At 40.3% G+C, this 20,635-nt stretch overlaps 1 protein-coding gene across 2 annotated transcripts in view; it reads right to left on the bottom strand.

The window, feature by feature from the left end:
• The window catches only part of LOC311048032 (anoctamin-9), a 39,732-nt gene extending 22,585 nt beyond the window's left edge, over positions 1-17,147 (bottom strand). The window contains exons 1-9 of one of the 2 annotated variants that reach the window (XM_084061029.1): positions 16,922-17,147; positions 16,089-16,278; positions 14,632-14,706; positions 13,274-13,402; positions 6,108-6,250; positions 2,141-2,190; positions 1,972-2,039; positions 833-912; positions 236-370 (exon numbers count right to left, since the gene is read on the bottom strand). In XM_084061029.1, coding sequence (XP_083917155.1) covers positions 236-370; positions 833-912; positions 1,972-2,039; positions 2,141-2,190; positions 6,108-6,250; positions 13,274-13,402; positions 14,632-14,706; positions 16,089-16,109 — 701 coding nt within the window. In that variant the 5' untranslated portion in view covers positions 16,110-16,278; positions 16,922-17,147. The remainder of the gene's footprint in view (positions 1-235; positions 371-832; positions 913-1,971; positions 2,040-2,140; positions 2,191-6,107; positions 6,251-13,273; positions 13,403-14,631; positions 14,707-16,088; positions 16,279-16,921) is intronic. The other variant, XM_084061030.1, reaches the window with a different exon arrangement.
• Positions 17,148-20,635: the final 3,488 nt, after the last annotated feature.

The following is a 20,635-nucleotide window of genomic DNA, read 5'->3' as shown; positions in this document are numbered from 1 at the left end:
CCCCGATGTATATTGTAAAATCAATGTTAATTTAACCTTAACGGGTCCATTTGGTTCCATTTGTACTCTCTCAGAGTTACAGACCCATAATGGTCCATGTGGTTCCTAACTGTCCATCATTTAGCTGAGGACCCCATGGAACTCCCTCAGGGACCCCTGGGAGTGCCCAGACCCCACTTTGAGAACCAAAGATCTAGACAACTATATCGGTAGGCTTTTTATGAATGGAACTCACATGAGGGGGGAGGTGTTGAAGAAAGCCAGGCCGTACAGGAAGACTACGACCCCGATGAGAGCAGCTGGGATGAGCAGGTAGGTGTACCATCCTAACCACAGGTAATACAGAGCTACCTTCTCTCCAAAGTAGCTCCTATAATGCACACACATACATGCACACACACGCACACGCACACACACACACACACACACACACACACACACACACACACACACACACACACACACACACACACACACACACACACACACACACACACACACACACACACACACACAGCAGTCAGAACATAGTAGCAGAGGGGGCATAATGAACAGTGTGTGTGCCTGTGCACGTGCGTGCGTGCGTGCGTGCGTGCGTGCGTGTGTATTAACCTGACAGCGGTGATGGGCTGACCCTGTAGGATGGACAGGGTGTGTGTGTGTGTGAGTGTGTGTGTGTGTGTGTGTGTGTGTGTGTGTGTATGTGTATGGTAACCTGACAGCAGTGATGGGTTGACCCTCTAGGATGGACAGGGTGTGTGTGTGTGTGTGTGTGTGTGTGTGTGTGTGTGTGTGTGTGTGTGTGTGTGTGTGTGTGTGTGTGTGTATTAACCTGACAGCGGTGATGGGCTGACCCTGTAGGATGGCGGTCCAGCGCGCCCAGCTGTCCTTTAACTCTTTCTGCTTCTTTTTCTGGAACACAAACAGAGAACAGCAGTTCAGCCACTGTATACTGTAGCGTTGTGTTTGACAACACTGTTGTACTACAATGTATACATGTGGCTTATAGAGGGGCACTAGACCAGGGGCTCTCAACCTTTTCTGGAACAGGGACGACTTGAAAATATCGAAAGTGTTCGTGGCCCACCCATCTGACTTAACATGTGGCCCACCCATCTGACTTAACACGTCAGCCATTCTGCATTTTCAGAGCAAGTTTATTTGAATGATAAATCGATCGATTGTGTTCCGGCTTGGATCAAGTGGAACCAACTTCGTATAATTTAAAGTTGTTATATTGATCTGTATCATGCATCATGAAGATGCATTTTTCAAGGTTTTAAAGTAAACAGTAATTTTTAAAACATGTTTATGTTTTTTAATATCAATGTCATATTATCATTGAAATCTTAGTGTTTTTCCAACTTGTAATACCCTCACAGCTGCACTAGACAACATTCAAACACACACACGCACGCACGCACGCACACACGTGCATACAGTACACATGCACATCATGATGAGTGCATGTAGTGTAAACAGGTTATTATTAGTTCTGGTAGGTTTGGCATCACAATGATAATAATGTTAGAACAACACTTCACAGCGAGAGTGAGAGCCTCACTCATCATTGTGTGGTATCGTCAGTGTGGGCGTGTCAATACAAACACATCGTTAGTGTGGGTGTGTCAATAAATACAAACACAACAGGTAACAATAGCAGATATTCTCTGTGGTTTGTGAGCTGTGAGCTTCGTACACAGCAGGATTCTATTCTCTGGTTTAAACCCTAGAGTGACATTGCGGCACATCAAAGTATTTCATAGGGAAAACTCTAAACACCTAAACCTAACTTCTAAATGTCTAATCATAATAACCAACACACACACACACACACACACACACACACACACACACACACACACACACACACACACACACACACACACACACACACACACACACACACACACACACACACACACACACACACACACACACACACACACACACACACACAGTAGAACTCACCTCATGTAAGCAGAACTTTGCTTCAAACACCTTCTTCTTCATGAGTTCCCGGAGGTCCTCATCATGGCCTGGTTGATTGATTGACCATGTGTCAGTCACAGATCACAGAGCATAACTAAACTGTAATTCATTCTAATAAACTGCATGAATTAAAACACGTTAAGCTCACCTGCTGTCTTGATGATGGTGTGATGGAGGATGAAGTGAACGATCCGTATCCTGAAACAAACATGACATTACTCTGTCAATATTGTTATTATCATCATACTGAGTACTTATCTGTATTTTATGATATATATGGTGAAGCTAAGGGTAGCTAAATGGTGACTATAAATGTGTTTCTTTTGTAGTGTGCAACAGTCAGCATTTTGTGTGGGGACTCACGTCTGGTCATATAATAGGGGTTCATGAATTGCTGCTATTATGCTCTGATATTCATTATGTTCCATTTCCATGTCGTAACAGGTGGTGATCATCAGGTGGTCACTGCTTCAGCGCACAGAGCTACTTCATGATAGGAGTTCAGTTGGTTAGGGTGAGCATTCATATGAAGTTCAGTCTGTCTCTTTTATTAGTTAAGTTGTAATAACTTGTGATAACTGTATTTGTAATAAAGACAATCTATTTTTATACTGCAATATTCAATAAAGATTATATATTTTAATTATAAATCTTTGGTCCGTCTATTATGTACCCGAAGCCTCTTGGTTAGATTATTATTATTAGTAGTATTAGTATTCAGCAGATCTGTTCTGTCCTAAATTACGTTTAGAAAGCAGACTTGTGTATTTTTACATAATCTGTACAGATATTTCATTCAGATTTAGAAGCACGTCTCACACTGAAAGAGCATTCTGAACATATTAATTAATATTAATGCCTATATATTCATATCACACAACGAATAGGGAAAAAATAGCTGACCTATAAGCTCATTACGTGTTGCATGGTGACACATTGTGTGACCTTATAGATTGGCTATTTTTGAAAGATGCGAAAACATTTGAAAGTGTTAACATGCCCAAAATAGAGACGGCGCGATGGATGTGGTTAACAAAAGGACATTCCTTTTACGAGTGTTATGTTTAGAGAACACGCTGACGGCATAAAGATTTGATCCATCACCATAAAATCCCCCAGAAGAACTGACAGGGAAATGAAAATAAAAGTCAGACAGCTGACTCATACAGGCAGCTGATATGACTCTGATGGAAATGATATGAAAATAAAAGCAGATGTTGAAAGTAACTAAGTACATTTACCCAAGTACTGTACTTAATTAAACATTTTTAGTATTTTTACTTTACTGGAGTAATTCCAGTTCTCAGTACTTTTACTTCTACTCCATTACATCTTAGAGACAAATATGGTACTTTTTTTTTTACTCTACTACAATTATTTGTAAACTTTAGTTACTAGTAAATTTGTAGATTTTGATTATTATTACAAGACATGCGTACATTACCCACTTCAGCCCTACATACATTTCGGCCATTTGAAAACAGCAGATTTACAAGCTCACAATGCGTCGCGAATCGCGATGCGACACATACAGTAGTGAGCTTGTAGATCTGCTGTTTTCAAAAGATTTTGTACATTTGAAAACTTCAAATGGGACATTCTTTATAAGGAGCACTTTCTACTTTTGGTACTTTTAAGTACATTTTGATACCAATACTTTTGTACTTTTACTCAAATAAATTCTGAATTCCCGACTTTTACTTGTAACGGAGTATTTCTACATTGCAGTATTTGATACTTTTACTTAAGTAAAACAAATTGAGTAATTTTTACACCACTGAATAAAAGATGATTGACTCATACAGGCAGCTGATATGATGATGAGTCTAACAGATCCAGTTAGACCAGTCATACAGCAAAAACAAACGTTATGACACGCCTGTGGATTAAAGTACACCTGTCACTTTTTACTGCTTTAATCTATCAACATGGTGCTACAACACATCACCTGTAGGCTATTAGAACAAAGATTCATGACAGCTTTACACAGTAAAGACTTCAGTGTGTTCATTTAACTCTGAGTGTACAAATGGACTTAAATTAACTTTAAATGGTTAAATAAACACTCAGTCAGGAATGTATTGTGTTTTCTTAGACAATAATGATGACAGTAGTATGACTGTATGACAGTATCGGAAATGCCTCCGATACCGACTAAATAAATTAGTATCTGTGTGTACGTACGCCAGCCTCTAAGCTGGGGTGTGCCAGTGTGCCAACCTCTTGCACATACACGTGTACATGGGCAACTGGCGGCCCGGGGGCCACATGCGGCCCCCCACCTTCACTTAATAGGTTAATATCAGAATACTGATATATTATTGATTTCAGCTGTTACAATTCCTAACATGCAAACATGACTCGCTTTGATGATATCTAATTTATGATAAACGATTACTGTTCATTCTCCTGAATCGTTGCCCTCCACACCCTCCTATCTAGCATCAGGGTCTTGAGCTCTACAGTGTTCTCGGCTGTCACACGACAGTGTGTCTACGTAGGTGGCGCACCCAGTTTTGCCATATCTGCTCATTATAAGCGACCGATCTGCTATTTTCAAATAGCCGACGCGCATAATAGGTTTAAAGTGCTGATGTTGCTGATCTTTTGGGCTTGTTTCTCTCGCAAAACCTGTCAACACTGGGTGCAAATCTCTCCCTGTACTAGCTGCGTCTTGGCTTGGCTCCACACAGTGTCAGTTTGCTGGCACGGTGCCCAGCCATGCCTCATCCTTGCCTCATCTCTGATCTTGTCTGTGACCCTGAGTTCCATGTTTCCATTCCATCCATCCATTCATAGCATTCTTTGTGTAGACTCCATCCTGGGCCTCTTCCTGTTAGAACAGTGAACTTCCATGTCTCTGCCCCGTACAGCAGTACTGATTAGGCCTGTCCCCGACTAAGGATTTCTATAGTCGAATGGGATTGGCCAAATGCTGCCTATAGTGGACTGGTAGTCGAATAATGCAACGAAAAAAGGCAATTTTTTGTATTATTTGGTATTTTTTTGCATGATTCGCGCCCGATTGGCATCAGTCTGATTTGACTGCCAATCTCTCAGTCGAATCATGCAAAAAAAAAAAAATGCAATAGAGGAAAATCCATTTGGGTTGTGGGGAGCTTAATGATTGATTTAACATATACTTGCTTGGTTTCTCCCAATAAATCATGATAAATATCCTATCCTAGCCATTGATGCGCATGGGAGCCAAAAGTCTACAGCAGCCGGCTGGACCAGCTTGTGAACAAACACTGTTTCTGAATGATTGTGTCCTTTGTCATATAATCGGTTCAGGAATATAAAAGAAGGCATATTATCAGAGGTTGTTTTCTAATCATTTGTTTTTCAATTCACACAATATTTTCAGATGGGGGTTAGGGTACAAAATACATGAAAATATTTGAGAACCACTGGTTAAAATAATTTAAATTTAAAATTGTGAAGCAAGCCCAATTAAGCAACCAAGTCCAAAAAAACCAACCCACAACTACCAATATTTACAAGCAACTTCGCAGAAAAATAAGCCCAAAGTTGCTTATAATAAACAGACATGGCAACACTGGTTTCTGTCTCGGCAGTATCGCGAGATTTGGTTGTCTCGCGATACTTTGGCTTGTTCAGAAATTAACTTTGTGCTCTTTAGATAGCTCAATAAACGTATACAGTGTACACATCGAAAAGCAACACAGCAGAAAACAATGTGTGATAATATGTCTTCTTTTATTTTCCAGGACAGAGTGCTTTACAAAGGTCTCCGTCGTTCAGAAATAGTGTTTGTACTAAGCTGGTCCACCATGGCTCTCATTGTCTCCAATGTATTCCATGGCTGCAGTTTGGCTGCAGAACTGCAAAATGACGTAGATGTCCGTACCTTCTTTTTGTATTCCTTGCTCTAGATAACAGGACCAGATCGTACCATCTCTAGATAACAGGACCAGATCGTACCATCTCTAGATAACGGGACCAGACATCAGTCAGAATAAAGTGACACTGATCATCATCATTGTGTTTACCCGGTGCTCAGAGGGACGGTGTTGTGTATTTACCTGGTGCTCAGAGGGACGGTGTTATGTATTTTTTACCCGGTGCTCAGAGGGACGGTGTTGTGTATTTACCTGGTGCTCAGAGGGACGATGTTCTGCTCACAGCTCCAGTTACAGGCGTCAGACACCTTCAGCAGGTACCTGTACTTCTCAAAGAGCTTCTTGGGTGCTTGGATCCCATAGAAAACGATGTCATTCTTGTCGTCTATGATTTTCTACGGGGGAAAGAAACAGAAGTTAAAAACATATGAACGACACCTTGCTTTACCCTTTTCTCACAAATGTAGTCGTTTGCCAATTAATTCCTCTCCACACACATCTCTTTGTTGTCACTGCTATTGTATCCTACTGACTCACCTGCCAGTGAGGAGCCCCCACCAGGAGGATGTAGAGCCTTCGTCCTACTCCTCCCGCCCAACACTCCCTGCTGACAGGTGTACGTCGTACAGTGACAATTATCACCCTCCTCCCCACCCGGTTCCCCTCCCCCTGAACACGGGCCAATTGTGTTCGTATCGACGCTCGACAAAGTCAAGTCAAGTCAAGTCAAGTGAATTTTATTTTTTAAAGCACATTTTATAAACAACCAAAGGCTGAACAAAGTGCTGTACAGCATGAAAAATGTATACACAAAACATCTAGGTTAAAACACACAAAAAAGCATCAAATACAGAACATAGCAAAAAACACAAAAATCAAATATATAAAACCATAACAGAAAGACAAATAGCTAAGAAGAAGGTGGGAGCACATAAACAAGTGTATAACCAAGGCAGGAGGTTTATTTAAAAGGCCTGGGAGAACAGCTGTGTTAGGTGTGTTAGTCGGTTTTAAAATATGTCCAAAATGGGTGCAGATATAGTATAGAGGTGTGTAAAATGTTACTTGAGTTAAAGTACAAAAGTATTCGCATCAAAATATACTTTAAGTACCAAAAGTAAAAGTACTAAAATGATTGAATATAGCAGATCTACAAGCTCACAACGCTTGTGGACAAAGCCGGATGCACCACGGTGGATTCGAACCCACAACCTCTGCGGTAGTGGGCAGGTAACAATCAACTTCAAATTGAGTTTATTGTCTCATCACGTGTACAGAGGATCATTGGTATGTACATACTTTACATATACAGGTTTACACAGCTGAACTGGCACTGCCACGTAGGTCTACCCTGACATGTTTGATATGAAATCGGCTGCTATTTTAACTGGCTCATTATTGCTATTTTATTTAACCCATGCACCCTATGTGCATTATCTGTTATTATATCTGCTGCTATTTGAACTGCCTCATGCCTTTGCTATTGCACGCAACTCCTTATGTATGTATATATATTTTAGACTGCTCATATTGACCTATCTGACCTTTGTTCCTGTTTCTGTCTTACTCTGTTTCTTTCCTCCTTTCTTGAAACTGCAAACGAATTTCACCCACTTTGTTACCAATGGTGTAAAGTAACCAAGTACATTTACTCAAGTACTGTACTTAAGTAAAATTTTGAGTCATTTTTTTTTACTTTACAAGAGCATTTCCAATTTTCAGTACTTTTACTTCTACTCCACTACATCTCAGAGAGAAATACTGTACTTTTACATCACAACAATTATTTGAAAGCTTTAGTTACTAGTTACTTTGCAGATATACATTATTATATTATAAAACATACAATAACCACTTTATACCTATTTTATACCAAGGCTATTTGAAAATAGACGATCTACAGGCTCACAACGCGTCGAATCTTGACGCGTTGTGAGCTTGTAGATCTGCTTTTTTCAAACATTTAGGTACTTTTACTTTTGGTACGTAATAAGTACATTTATCTGAGTACTTTTCCACCACTGATCTTTACACCTGTAAACCTGTGATGTGACAATAAATTTGATTTGAGTTGAGTTGTAAATTGAAGTTTACACCCCGGGGTATAAAATAATGGGTCAAAGTGTCTTGTGTTGCAAAAGCTTCCCAGGACTTAGAGAAATTAATGTTTGCTGATATGACATTGGAACTTACTGTGACTTTCAGGTTCTTTGCTTTCAGTTCCTCAATGAAGGCAAAAATAGCAGATCTACAAGCTCATAGCGCGGCACTCGGTGCCGCGCTATGAGCTTGTAGATCTGCTATTTTTGAAAAATCGCGAAAGCTTGTGCAAATCATTGAATAATATATTTTTAAAGCAATTTTGTTTTAACTCAAATCTTTGCTTCTGGGGGGTCCCTGGAACAACATATTTTCAGATGGGGGGGACCGCGGCCAAATACAATACAATTTTGGGGGGTCCTTGACATGAAAAAAGATAACCACTGATTATAGTAACATAGGTTTTTTTTTAAAAACTGTTAGGATTTAGAAGACATTTGTGGAATCCCCCAGAAGCAAAGATTTGAGTTAAAAATGTTTGCGATATATTCAAAGATTTGCACACATTTTCAAGATTTTTCAAAAATAGCATATATACAATCTCCAGCTTGTATATCTGCTGTTTTTGGTTATACAAATGACACAGATGCGTTCCCTGTCTAAATGGCTTAATAGCCTCCTTGGCTGGTTAAATGTCAGAGTGAGGAGGAGGTGAAGGATGCTATATTTGCATATTTTCAAAGACATGCTTGGCTCTCTCTGGCTCTCACTTTTCAACCTGGTGTTATTATTATAGGCCAACATTTACAATTAAAAATATAGCTGCAAGCAGCAATGAGCGGTTTCGAGAATAATGGCAGACTGGCAGACTGGCAGACTGTGACAGAGTGGCAGACTGGCAGACTGGCAGACTGTGACAGAGTGGCAGACTGGCAGACTGGCAGACTGTGACAGAGTGGCAGACTGGCAGACTGGCAGACTGTGACAGACTGTGGCAGACTGGCAGACAGACAGACTGTGGCAGACTGGCAGACTGGCAGACAGACAGACAGACAGACAGTGACAGAGTGGCAGACTGGCAGACTGGCAGACTGTGACAGAGTGGCAGACTGGCAGACTGTGACAGAGTGGCAGACTGGCAGACTGGCAGACTGTGACAGAGTGGCAGACTGGCAGACTGGCAGACTGGCAGACTGTGACCGAGTGGCAGACAGACAGACAGACAGACAGACAGACTGTGACAGAGTGGCAGAGTGGCAGACTGGCAGACAGACAGACAGTGACAGAGTGGCAGACTGGCAGACTGGCAGACTGTGACAGACTGGCAGACTGTGACAGAGTGGCAGACTGTGACAGAGTGGCAGACTGGCAGACTGGCAGACTGGCAGACTGTGACAGAGTGGCAGACTGGCAGACTGTGATAGACTGGCAGACTGGCAGACTGTGACAGAGTGGCAGACTGTGGCAGACTGGCAGACTGTGACAGAGTGGCAGACTGTGACAGAGTGGCAGACTGGCAGACTGGCAGACTGGAAGACAGACAGACAGTGACAGAGTGGCAGACTGGCAGACAGACAGACTGTGACAGAGTGACAGAGTGACAGAGTGACAGAGTGGCAGACTGGCAGACAGACAGACAGTGACAGAGTGGCAGACTGGCAGACAGACAGACAGTGACAGAGTGGCAGAGAGAGAGAGAGAGAGAGAGAGAGAGAGAGAGAGAGAGAGAGAGAGAGAGAGAGAGAGAGAGAGAGAGAGAGGGAGGGAGGGGGAGAGAGAGAGAGAGAGAAAAGAAAGAGAGAGAGAGAGGGAGAGAGAGAGAGAGAGAGAGAGAGAGGGAGAGAAAAGAAAGAGAGAGAGAGAGGGAGAGAGAGAGAGGGAGAGAGAGAGAGAGAGGCAGTGAGAAAGAGAGGCAGTAAGAGAGAGAGCGAGAGAGAAGAAGTGAACATGGATTAATTAACAAAGTCATGATTTTTGTTCAGTAAATTATATTTGGACCGGTTAAATTGGGGTTTGAACCAGGGACCTATAGACTTGTGGGTAGACAGTGTAAAGGATAAGGATAATTCCAGGTCCGTTCATGAAAGTCCTTGCGGTCTTGTTTCCAATGAGGGCCTGTGAGCAATTAGGGGTTAAGAGTCTTGCTCAGGGACAAATTTCATTTCATCGACACATTTGCTGGCCTGGCCTGGAATCGTACCTGAGCCATTGGATAGACAGAATTGGATTTCATATGTGGTAAGTTATCATACAGCATGGGTTGCTTATTATATACATACAAGCTCATAACGCGTCACATTGTAGATCGGCTGTATGTGGTTACTGTAGGTGTTGTATTAATAATTACATCTGCAAAGTAACAAGTAACTAAAGCTGTCATCTGCTGTAATTGTAGTAGAGTAGAGTAGTAAAGTAAAAGTACCTAAAAATTGTACTGTGCATGTGGCAGGTGTGATTGGTGATGAGTGAGAGCAGGTGAGAGGGGTGGATCCAATCCATGGGAATAGGGGGAATTCCAAATGATGATCACCTCAACGCATTGTTGGGGACAGGGATCGAACCAGCGACCTATGGATTCACAGGCTGCCTCTCTTCTCATTGAGCTAAAGATATGGCCTCCCTGATGGTGTTTGTTGATATCTATAGCTTTTTCCGTCCAATAGGTTCTTCCGGTGTGAGATTGTAGATCAGCTATTTTCACAAGAAAGTATGTCATACATAAAAAACAACTACTCTCAAAAGCATTTCATGTTATTGTTTAAAAATTGCACATGTCTGAATTAACAGGGTCATGTTTTGTACAATGCAATTTAAATGTAAACTGTGACGAGTGGGGTTTGAACCATGGACCTCTGGCACATGAGACTAACAGTGTATTGATCAAGCTATTCAATGCACAGCCTTAGTCAGTGAAAAAGGAGAATCCAACAAAACAAAACAAAAGAGGGAATGAAGTACGTCATACATTGAAAATAACTACTATCAATAAGCATTTCATTTATCAATTGCATGTTTATTCATTGATACAATCATGTTGTGTGCAATGCAATTGAGTTGAAGTCTGCATGAGGTGGGAATTGAACCGGCGACTCTGCGGTATCAAGGCAGATGATTAAGCCATTGGGCCAACAGACCTGTACTAGTGAAAAGGGAGTTCACACAGATGACACACTTTCACGCAAATTGCTCAGAAATCCTTGGTTTAAATGTTTTTCAAACTGCTCAATATATTTCGGAATGGAAACTAGTGGAAAATAGTCGATCTACAAGCTCACAACGCGTTGCTATCTAAAAAGGTGTGAGATTGTAGATCGGCTATTTTCACAAGAAAGTATGTCATACTTTCTTGTGAAAACAACTACTCTCAAAAGCATTTCGTGTTATTGTCTAAACATTGCACATGTCTGAATTAACAGGGTCATGTTTTGTACAATGCAATTTAAATGTGAACTGTAATAAGTGGGATTTGAACCAGGGACCTTCGGCACATGAGACTCACACTCTACTGGTGGAGCTATCCAATACACAGCCTTAGACAGTGAAAAGGGAGAATCCAACAAAACAAAACAAAAGGGCGAATGAAGTACGTCATACATTGAAAATAACTACTTTCAAGTATGCATTTCTCGTCATCTTTAACAATTGCACATGTATTCATTGATATAGTCATGTTGTGTGCAATGCAATTATAATGAAGTCTACCTGAGGTGGGATTTGAACCGGCTACCCTATGGTTTCAAGGCAGATGATTAAGCGATCAAGCTATTGAACCAACACACCTGAACCTGTGAAAAAGGGCCTCAAACATGTATTTGACACAGTTTCACGCAAATTGCTCAGAAATCCTGGATTTAAATGTTTTTCAAACTGCTCAAAATTGCAGACAATCTAAGGGCAGAGCTTACTGGTCAAAGTGATACATGTGTTCCTCATGAGTCAAGGCACATGTGTAAGCAGGTTTAACGGCTGTCGGCCAAACGAGGCATGACTTTTGCCTGTTTAAAGTTTGCATTTTCAAAAAATTGGTATAGCGCCCCCCTTTGACCAATTGGAGTAAGATTGGTTTCAGTGATACTTGGAATGACCCTCTACAATATTGCAAAGTGTCAAACAAATGTGAGTCTGCATGTATGTGTTAGGGGCCAATGAATAATTGTCATAAAACTTGCAATTTTCATTGGCTTATAAAAGCTTAACGTTTTCACTTATGGAAAATCCGCTTGCTTAGTTCTGTCGGCATTGGTCCAAAGTTCATGTGTAGACAGTTTCGTACAGATTGCTAAAAAATCCCAGGAGGAGTTTGATTTTTACTGCTTTTTACTGCTTTTCATAGAATTCGAAATGGTGGGAGATCTAAAGGTCAGAGGTCAAAAGTCAAACAGTGAAAGTTGTTAGGCATGAGGAGACGCATGTGTGCATCGAAGTTTCATGGCTGTGGGTCAAACAGGGCATGAGTTGTACTTGTTCAAAGTTGGCATGTTCAATTGAGTGCTACAGCGCCACCCATTGGCCAATGGTTGTGAGTTTCGGGTTTTCGCCGTTTGGCATAGCCCTCTACCATATTGCCGAATTTCATAAAAAGTGACCAGGCGGTTAGGCCAGAACTGGCAAAACCGGCGGAAGAATAATAATAATAGTGAAAGTGTAGAGATGTAATAAGGCTTCGAGCCTATTGGCCTCGAAACCTTAATAATTTTACCCATTAAGACCTGGAACCTGGATCTGTGTCATTTTTAGATTTCTTTGGCTTTTCTAAAATAGCAGATCTACAAGCTCATAGCGCGGCACCGAGTGCCGCGCTATGAGTTTGTAGATCTGCTATTTTAGACAAATTGTGAAAATGTTTGCCAATCTTTGAATACATTTTTCTTTTTTTAATACTTTTTTTTACTCAAATCTTTGCTTCTGGGGGTCCCTGGAACAACACATTTTGAGATGGGGGTCCGCGGCCAAATACATATATTTTTGTGGTCCTTGACATGAAAACCACTGATATTATAGCAACAACAAGTTTTTTCTTCGAATGTTTGTTAGGATTTAGAAGACAATAGTAGAATCCAAAGCAAAGATTTGAGTTAAAAATGTTTGCTTTAAAAATATCTATATATATTCAAAGATTTGCCCCCAAAAAAAACACGATTTTAAAAAAAAATAGCAGATCTACAAGCTCATAGCGCGGCACTCGGTGCCGCGCTATGAGCTTGTAGATCTGCTATTTTTGAAAAGCCAAAGAAATCTAAAAATGAAAACAGATGCGTCCCAGGTCTTAATGGGTTAAACATTTCAAGACATGTGAACGGTTCAAAGTGTCTTTTGTTTGCAAACGCTTCCCAGGACTTAGAGAAATGAATGTTGCTGACGCGACGTTGGGAACTTACTGTGACTTTCAGGTTCTTTGCTTTCAGTTCCTCGATGAAGGCTCTCTGCTTCCTCAGTGAGAGGCTGTCCGCCTGCTGGGCACTATTCAGCTTGGCCACCAGGACGTAGTCATCGGACAGAGGCATGTCCTGTCACACAACAACCACACCAGGGAGCAATTAGGGGGTTCAGCGTCTTGCTCAAGGACACTTCCACACTAACTCTGGGGGGAACCCGGGATCGAACTGGGAACCTTGTGGGTTTCCAGTTCACTCTATACCCGGCCACTCTACCCCCTGAGCCACTGCCGCCCACGTTTACAATATTTGGCGTCCCCGTTTTAATTTTTTGCAATGACCCGCACTACTATACTTCACCATATGTTGGGCTATGACGAAATAAAGCCATAAAATGTAACAACGTGTACGTTCCCTAGTGCAATTACAATGGTGCTGTGTTGTTTCACCCCGAAAAAGTAATGGCGGATTCGGTCACGCCCCGAAGTACCCGTATGTGTGTCTCAAAGAATTCATAAGACAATAATTTGATGACCGGCAGCGGTTCCGGTAGGAGACACAAAGAGTCTCCTTTGTGTCTCCTACCGGAACCGCTGCATACCGGTCCGCTGGTCATCAAATTATTGTCTTAGGAATGAGATAAAAACAAAAAAATATCCATGAATTCAAGTCTCCATGGGGTGACTAATCCATAGAAAATAAGTTATTTTTGGGGTGAACTACTGTATCCCTTTAAGTGAACTAGGGATATTTACTCAAGTACTGTACTTAAGTGCAATGTTGAGGTTTGTTTTACTTTACTGGAGTATTTCCAATTTTCTGTACTTTTACTTCTACTCCACTACATCTCAGAGGCAAATATTGTACTTTTTGTAAATATTTTTACTTTTTACTTTTAAACTTTAGTTACTAGTTACTTTGTAGATTTTGATTATTATTACAAAAAATACTTTAACCACTTCAGCCCTATATACATTTCGGCCCTTTGAAAATAGCAGATATACAAGCTCACAATGCGTCGCATTGTGAGCTTGTAGATCGGCTATTTTCAAAATATTTTTTTATACATTTGAAAACTTGTGAAATGGGACATTCTGCATGATGAGTACATTCTACTTTTGGTAATTTAAGTACATTTTGATGCCAATACTTTTGTACTTTTTACTCCCGTACATTTTTAATTCTGCACTTTTACTTGTAACGAAGGATTTCATTTCTACATCGCAGTATTGATACTTATACTTAAGTAAGACATAATGCCACAACCCCACACTAATCAGCCACTCACATGACAGACAGGACATTCTAGCTGACTCAGCTGCATGGATAAGATAGAAGAGAGGCTTGTTTTTCTGTCTTACCACAGGAGGAAGTGTGGACTGGTCAAAGTCATCTTCTCTGACCACTCCGATCTTTTCCAGGAGTTCAATGCTGGGCTACGAGACAACAGAACAATGGAGGCATTACATTAAGTCACTACAGTATATAGCATCATGTCAAAGTATCACCACTGACTGAATGGTAGATTTACATATTCTAAGCCTTTAAGACCCGAGAATCTCATAGCGAGAAGCTCATAGCGCGGCACAGAGTGCCGCGCTATGAGCTTGTAGATCTGCTATTTTTGAAAAATGTGTGAAAAAAATAAAATAAAAAGTGAAACGTGTCGCAAAAGATCTGTAACCTTAGCTACTTTTGAATTTGAATTCTGAAAGGTAACGGTTTTGGAAGAGACACAGGCTTAATAGCCTCCTTGGTTGGTAAATGTCAGAGTGAAGAGGAGGAGGAGGTGGTGAAGGATGGTACATTTGCATATTTTCAAAGACATGCTTGACTCTCTCTGGCTCTCACTTTCAACCTGGTGTTATTCTTATAGGCCAACATTTACAATTATTTATTTTTTTTAAACATTTCAAAACATGTCAAATACTGCGGGGGTGTCATCTGAATGTGGTTGCATTCCAGTAATACATGCCAGACAGGTGACTTCCTCCTTCTGTGGACACAAACCCTAAGACTTCAAAGTATTCTCGTTTTGGTACACACATTTCCCTCGTGCTCACTCTTCCGAGGTGCCCAGTTATCCCTAGTGCCCACATTTCCCTAGTGCCCACTCTTCCGAAGGTCTGGTGCCCACTCTGTGTTGGTGCCCACCATATTTCCCTAGTGCCCACTCTTCCGAGGTGCCCAGTTTTCCCGGTGCCCACTCTGTTTTAGTTGCCCACATTTCCCTAGTGCCCCCCCCCCCCCCCCCCCCCTTCCCCCCCACACACACACACACACACACACACACATAAAATACATATTGATTGATGGAATAATCATAATAATTGATATGACGCTGAAGTAAGCGTAACAAAAGGGGTAGGATAAAATACGTTTTATACTTCATCCTACTCCTTTTTGAACATGTAGAATTATAGTTTTGTTGTTGCCTGAGAGGCTGTTTTGACTAGATGTTTTATTATATTGCATTTCTTTTTCTTTTTAAACTTTGTTGCCTAAATTTAACATGTTCAAACAAATTCATTCATTCATTCAATCTGTTGGGATTTTAAACCCAAGAAAGCACTATGGCTTGTTTCCATTAGGGTCCTTTGTACTCAATTCATCGAAACATGACAGACAGATATACACTACTATGCAAAAACATCATGTTAATGGTTAGAAAACAATAACACAAATATGTACAGTAAATATATATATGATAGTCTTGACCCAAGGCTAGTGATGTGAGAGCTACAGTATAATGTCAACAACATGTTAGGCTACAGTATTATAAACAAAGCGTATATAAAATCCATTATATATGACCTACCTGCCTCTTGTGTCCACGCATCGTGATTCATATATGAACACACACACACACACACACACACACACACACACACACACACACACACACACACACACACACACACACACACACACACACACACACACACACAGATGTTAGATCCAGAGATGACTTCTCTCCTTCCAGCAGCTTGTAGATCAACTCCTCCAGCCTGCAGTCAGAGTGAATGACATTACGTATAGAAGCTTTAACTGCCACTAAACTACTTCCTCCAGGAACAATATAACCCTGTGTTGTTTGTCTAAAGGCTCAGGAATGTAGAAGCAACTATACCTGTTAGCTGCCATGTGGTGTAAAGTAACTAAGTACACAGTGGTGTAAAGTAACTAAGTACATTTACTCAAGTACTGTACTTAAGTACACGTTTTTTTTGTTTTATTTTACTTATTTCCAATTTTCAACACTTTTACTCCATTGCATCACAGTGGCAAATATTTTACTTTTTTACTCCACTAAAATTATTTGAACACTTTAGTTTATAGTTATAAAACATACATTAACCACTTATATATATTTTGGCTATTTGAAAATAGCAGATCTACAAGCTCACAGCATGTTGTGAGCTTGTAGATCTGCTATTTTCAAAGGATTTTTATACATTTGACAACTTGTGAAATGGGACATTGTGTGCACAATGAGTACTTTTACTTTTGGTACTTTAAGTACATTTTGATGCCAATACTTCTGTACTTTTACTCAGGTAAATAAAACAACAACAACATATTCATACTTGTAACAGTATTTCTAACACTGTGGTATTGATACTTTTACTTAAAGTAAAGAAACGTGAGTACTTTTACCACTACTGCCTGTTGCTGCTGTGATGACGTCACCCTGGGTTGGTTTTGCTTTATCTGGCTGTGATTCAGATCCTGTTACAATGTATCCAACAGTCATTCATTCATTGTCCTGGTGGATCCTAAAAGAGATCCACTGGTGATCCAGTGATCCAGGGGACAGCAGGATGTTTCAGCTGTTCACTCACAATCAGATCCGTTTCTCTTTTTCTTTCTCTCTCCAGAGAAAAGAGTCTTTTCTCTCCCTCCCTCCTTCCTCCTCCTCCTTCTCTCTGGGATGCACTGATACCCGGCAGCCACAAGGTGGCAGCACACACCCACCCCCCCCACACACACACACACACGCACACACACACTTTGACTGTTTTTTTTACAGCGCTGTGGTTCTCAACCTGGGGGTCATCTCCATATTTTTACTTTTTTCGTAAATTAATGCCGTACCTTGCCATTCTATGTCACACAAAAGTAGCAAGAATGGTAATCAACAAGCTCAAAACGCATCGTGTTTTTAGCTTGTAGATCTGCTATTTTTTTATTAGAATTCAGATTTATTTATTTGTTTTGCTATTTTTGAATTGGAACATTTTTTATTTATTTCCAATGCATTTAGTTATACGTTGGGATGTTCACTTTATGAACTTAAATACAAATACATTGGACATCAAAAAAGACAATATAATTGTAATATTAGTCATTAAGCTACTAATATAGACTGAAGTAATTAAAGGGGGTCATGTTTGCATGTTTGGAATTGTAACGGCTGAAATCAATAATATATCAGTATTCTGATATTAACCTGCCGGCCGCATTAAGTGGAGGGGGGGGCCACATGTGGCCCTCGGGCCACCAGTTGATTTAACCCTTGCATTGTATTTTCATTTTTTTCCCCTCCCACCTCATAGCTGACTTGTTATGCACTCATATCCATGTGAAGACTTTTTAAAATGTTGGGTTAGGGTTTCATCTTTCAATATATCTCGTTTTCAATTATAAAAATGTTAAAATTCACTCATTACATTTCCTATAATGAAGACAATGGATAATGATGTTATCTATAAAACTAATATTATAACACACTTTCATATACATATAATTTTCAAATACTTGTTTTAGTTTTTTAACTTGAAAAAATGTTCATATTAGAAATAGTGACACCTGTGGAGCACCATGATGTCATGTCCTGGACTTATTTGTACATGCCTCACACAAAACTCAGACAGAGACAGACAGATACAGAAATCAACATGTATGGGCATCATAGGCGATTTTTAGGGGGGGGCATGGGGGCACTTGCCCCCCCCCCCCCCCCCCCCCCCAAGAGGCTGCACGGCTGCCTCTTACGAAAAGACCCGCCCCCCACCTGCCTCTGATTGGCCTACCGAACGCCCCCTTCTGTGACACACGCGGAAGCTTGCCTACTCTAAAATGGCGCCCGAGATACCAATGCCTCAGAGCTGAAGGAGGCGTCTACCTTTATATGTCTATGGGTACAACGGGTGTGGCATAAAGACAGTATCACTGTAAGCAGTAGAATTATGGAATGTAAACTCCTCTTCCGGCCATACCATCCAGGATCCTGGTGAATCATGACCATAAAACGTTTGATTCTGTGAAAAAACTTTTTTGAAAACGGCAAAAAAAACAAAGGGTATTTATTGAATATAGTATATCATATCATTAAATATAAAATAAAAAAAAATCACAGAAAAAAAGGTTTTATGGTCATGATTGACCAGGATCCTGGATGGCTTGATTCTAGGCTTAAATTAATTGATATAAATATTTTTGGAAAAGTCAATGGGAAAAATGCATTGAGTATTTAATTCCGGCACCAGGAAGTGGGCGGAACTGCGATGCCCTATATTCGCAAGTAAAAACCCTAAAAGGACTGTCTGACTCCCTGGTCTTGACTGGCACCCCATATTGTTGGCTATAGAGCCTGAATCAATCCTTCAATACACATTGATCAGTAGTAGTAGTGATCAGTGATCAGTAGTTGAAACATTAATTGATCAGTGATCAGTAGATGAGACATTAATTGATTAGTGATCAGTAGATGATACATTAATTGATCAGTGATCAGTAGATGAGACATTAATTGATCAGTGATCAGTAGATCAGTCATTGATTGATCAGTGATCAGTACATGAGACATTAATTGATCAGTGATCAGTAGATGAGACATTAATTGATCAGTGATCAGTAGATGAGACATTAATTGATCAGTGATCAGTAGATCAGTCATTGATTGATCAGTGATAATCTTTCATCACATGCCTGTTGTAAATGTTGTGAGTCTCCTGCTGTTATGAAACTATTGAAAACCTGTTGGATGTGTTTGTGTTCATGGTAACCATGACAACGTCCCATATTACACACAACACATTTAGGAGAGGAACACTTCAGCAGTTTCATCTTTATTGGCTTTTATTTTCTTACAGTAACAAAGATTAAACATCAAACATAACATATAGTATGAATGTAAGTGTTGAACACTGCTGTCACATGACTAATAAACAGTGAACATCATAAAGAAGCATTCAGGTCCTTCTGCTTCTGAAACACACAATGGATCCTATAGGCTCATCCATAATGGTTTGAATGGTTGGATGGATCCTATAGGCTCATCCATAATGGTTTGAATGGTTGGATGGATCCTATAGGCTCATCCATAATGGATCAAGTTCAAAACGAGAAATCAACCCAAATTATGTTACATAACATAAAAGGATAAGTAACAAAATAAGAAAATATTAATATACATTGAGGGCCCTATTTTGATCCCTGCGCTATGCGTTGGCACTATGTGCTACCCGTTAATTACACACAAGACAGCTGGTGCTGCCTCTAAACGCTTAAAGCCAAAGACACCTTAAGTTATCCAATAAAAACCTTAAGATGTATTGTTCATAATAAGCCTTGTTTAAAAACAGCAATCAAACAGCAATTTTTCCCAATATAAAAAGGACGGGCACAATGCATGACTGTAATTAACAATAAAATGTCACCTGTCAGGTGATAAGAAGCGGCCTGCTCACTCCTCATGCATTGAAGGAAGCATGAGCTCAGTTTGGGGCTCCCTGGCTGGCAGAGGGAGAGTAGCGCCCGGGATTACAAGCTTAGGCAATTGGCACTGGGTGAAAAAATGGGTTACAAAAAGTGTGGTCTAAATATTAAAAGCAGCACCAGCTGTTAATAAATAATACTTATTAACAGATCCTCAAAAGCAGTGTTAAAAATATGTAATGCTTAAATATCTAAAAGTAAGAAGTTAATTATAAAATAAATCTATATACATAATTTATTAACACATCACATTCTATTTTGCCAATAGAAACACATGTAATGAGATCAATAGTTGTGTAGCTCAGACTCTGATGGTTCACTGTGTGACAATCTATGAGCTGAATGACTAATGAACAATGACACAAACACCTGGGCTGCATAGACATGCATTGTGTACAGTAGGATCAATAGATGCATGTATTGAATTACTGATAGTTATAATGACATGATGAAACACCATGAGGGTGAAGACAGACACAGTCCAATGTGATCTGATCTTCAAACACAGAGCTCTTCTGACTTGTATCCTCATCAATGTTTTCACTTAAGATTTTATCTGCCTCTTCTAAACCTCACTTGGTCTTTCTGCTGCATTTACAGTTCAGTGTAAATGTTCAAACCTTGACTGAGGTGATGGACAGTTAT

This window comes from Gymnoscopelus microlampas, assembly GCF_963454915.1.
Source record: "Gymnoscopelus microlampas genome assembly, chromosome: 6".
Classification (NCBI taxonomy): domain Eukaryota; kingdom Metazoa; phylum Chordata; class Actinopteri; order Myctophiformes; family Myctophidae; genus Gymnoscopelus; species Gymnoscopelus microlampas.
This window is presented reverse-complemented; position numbering and strand designations above follow the sequence as displayed.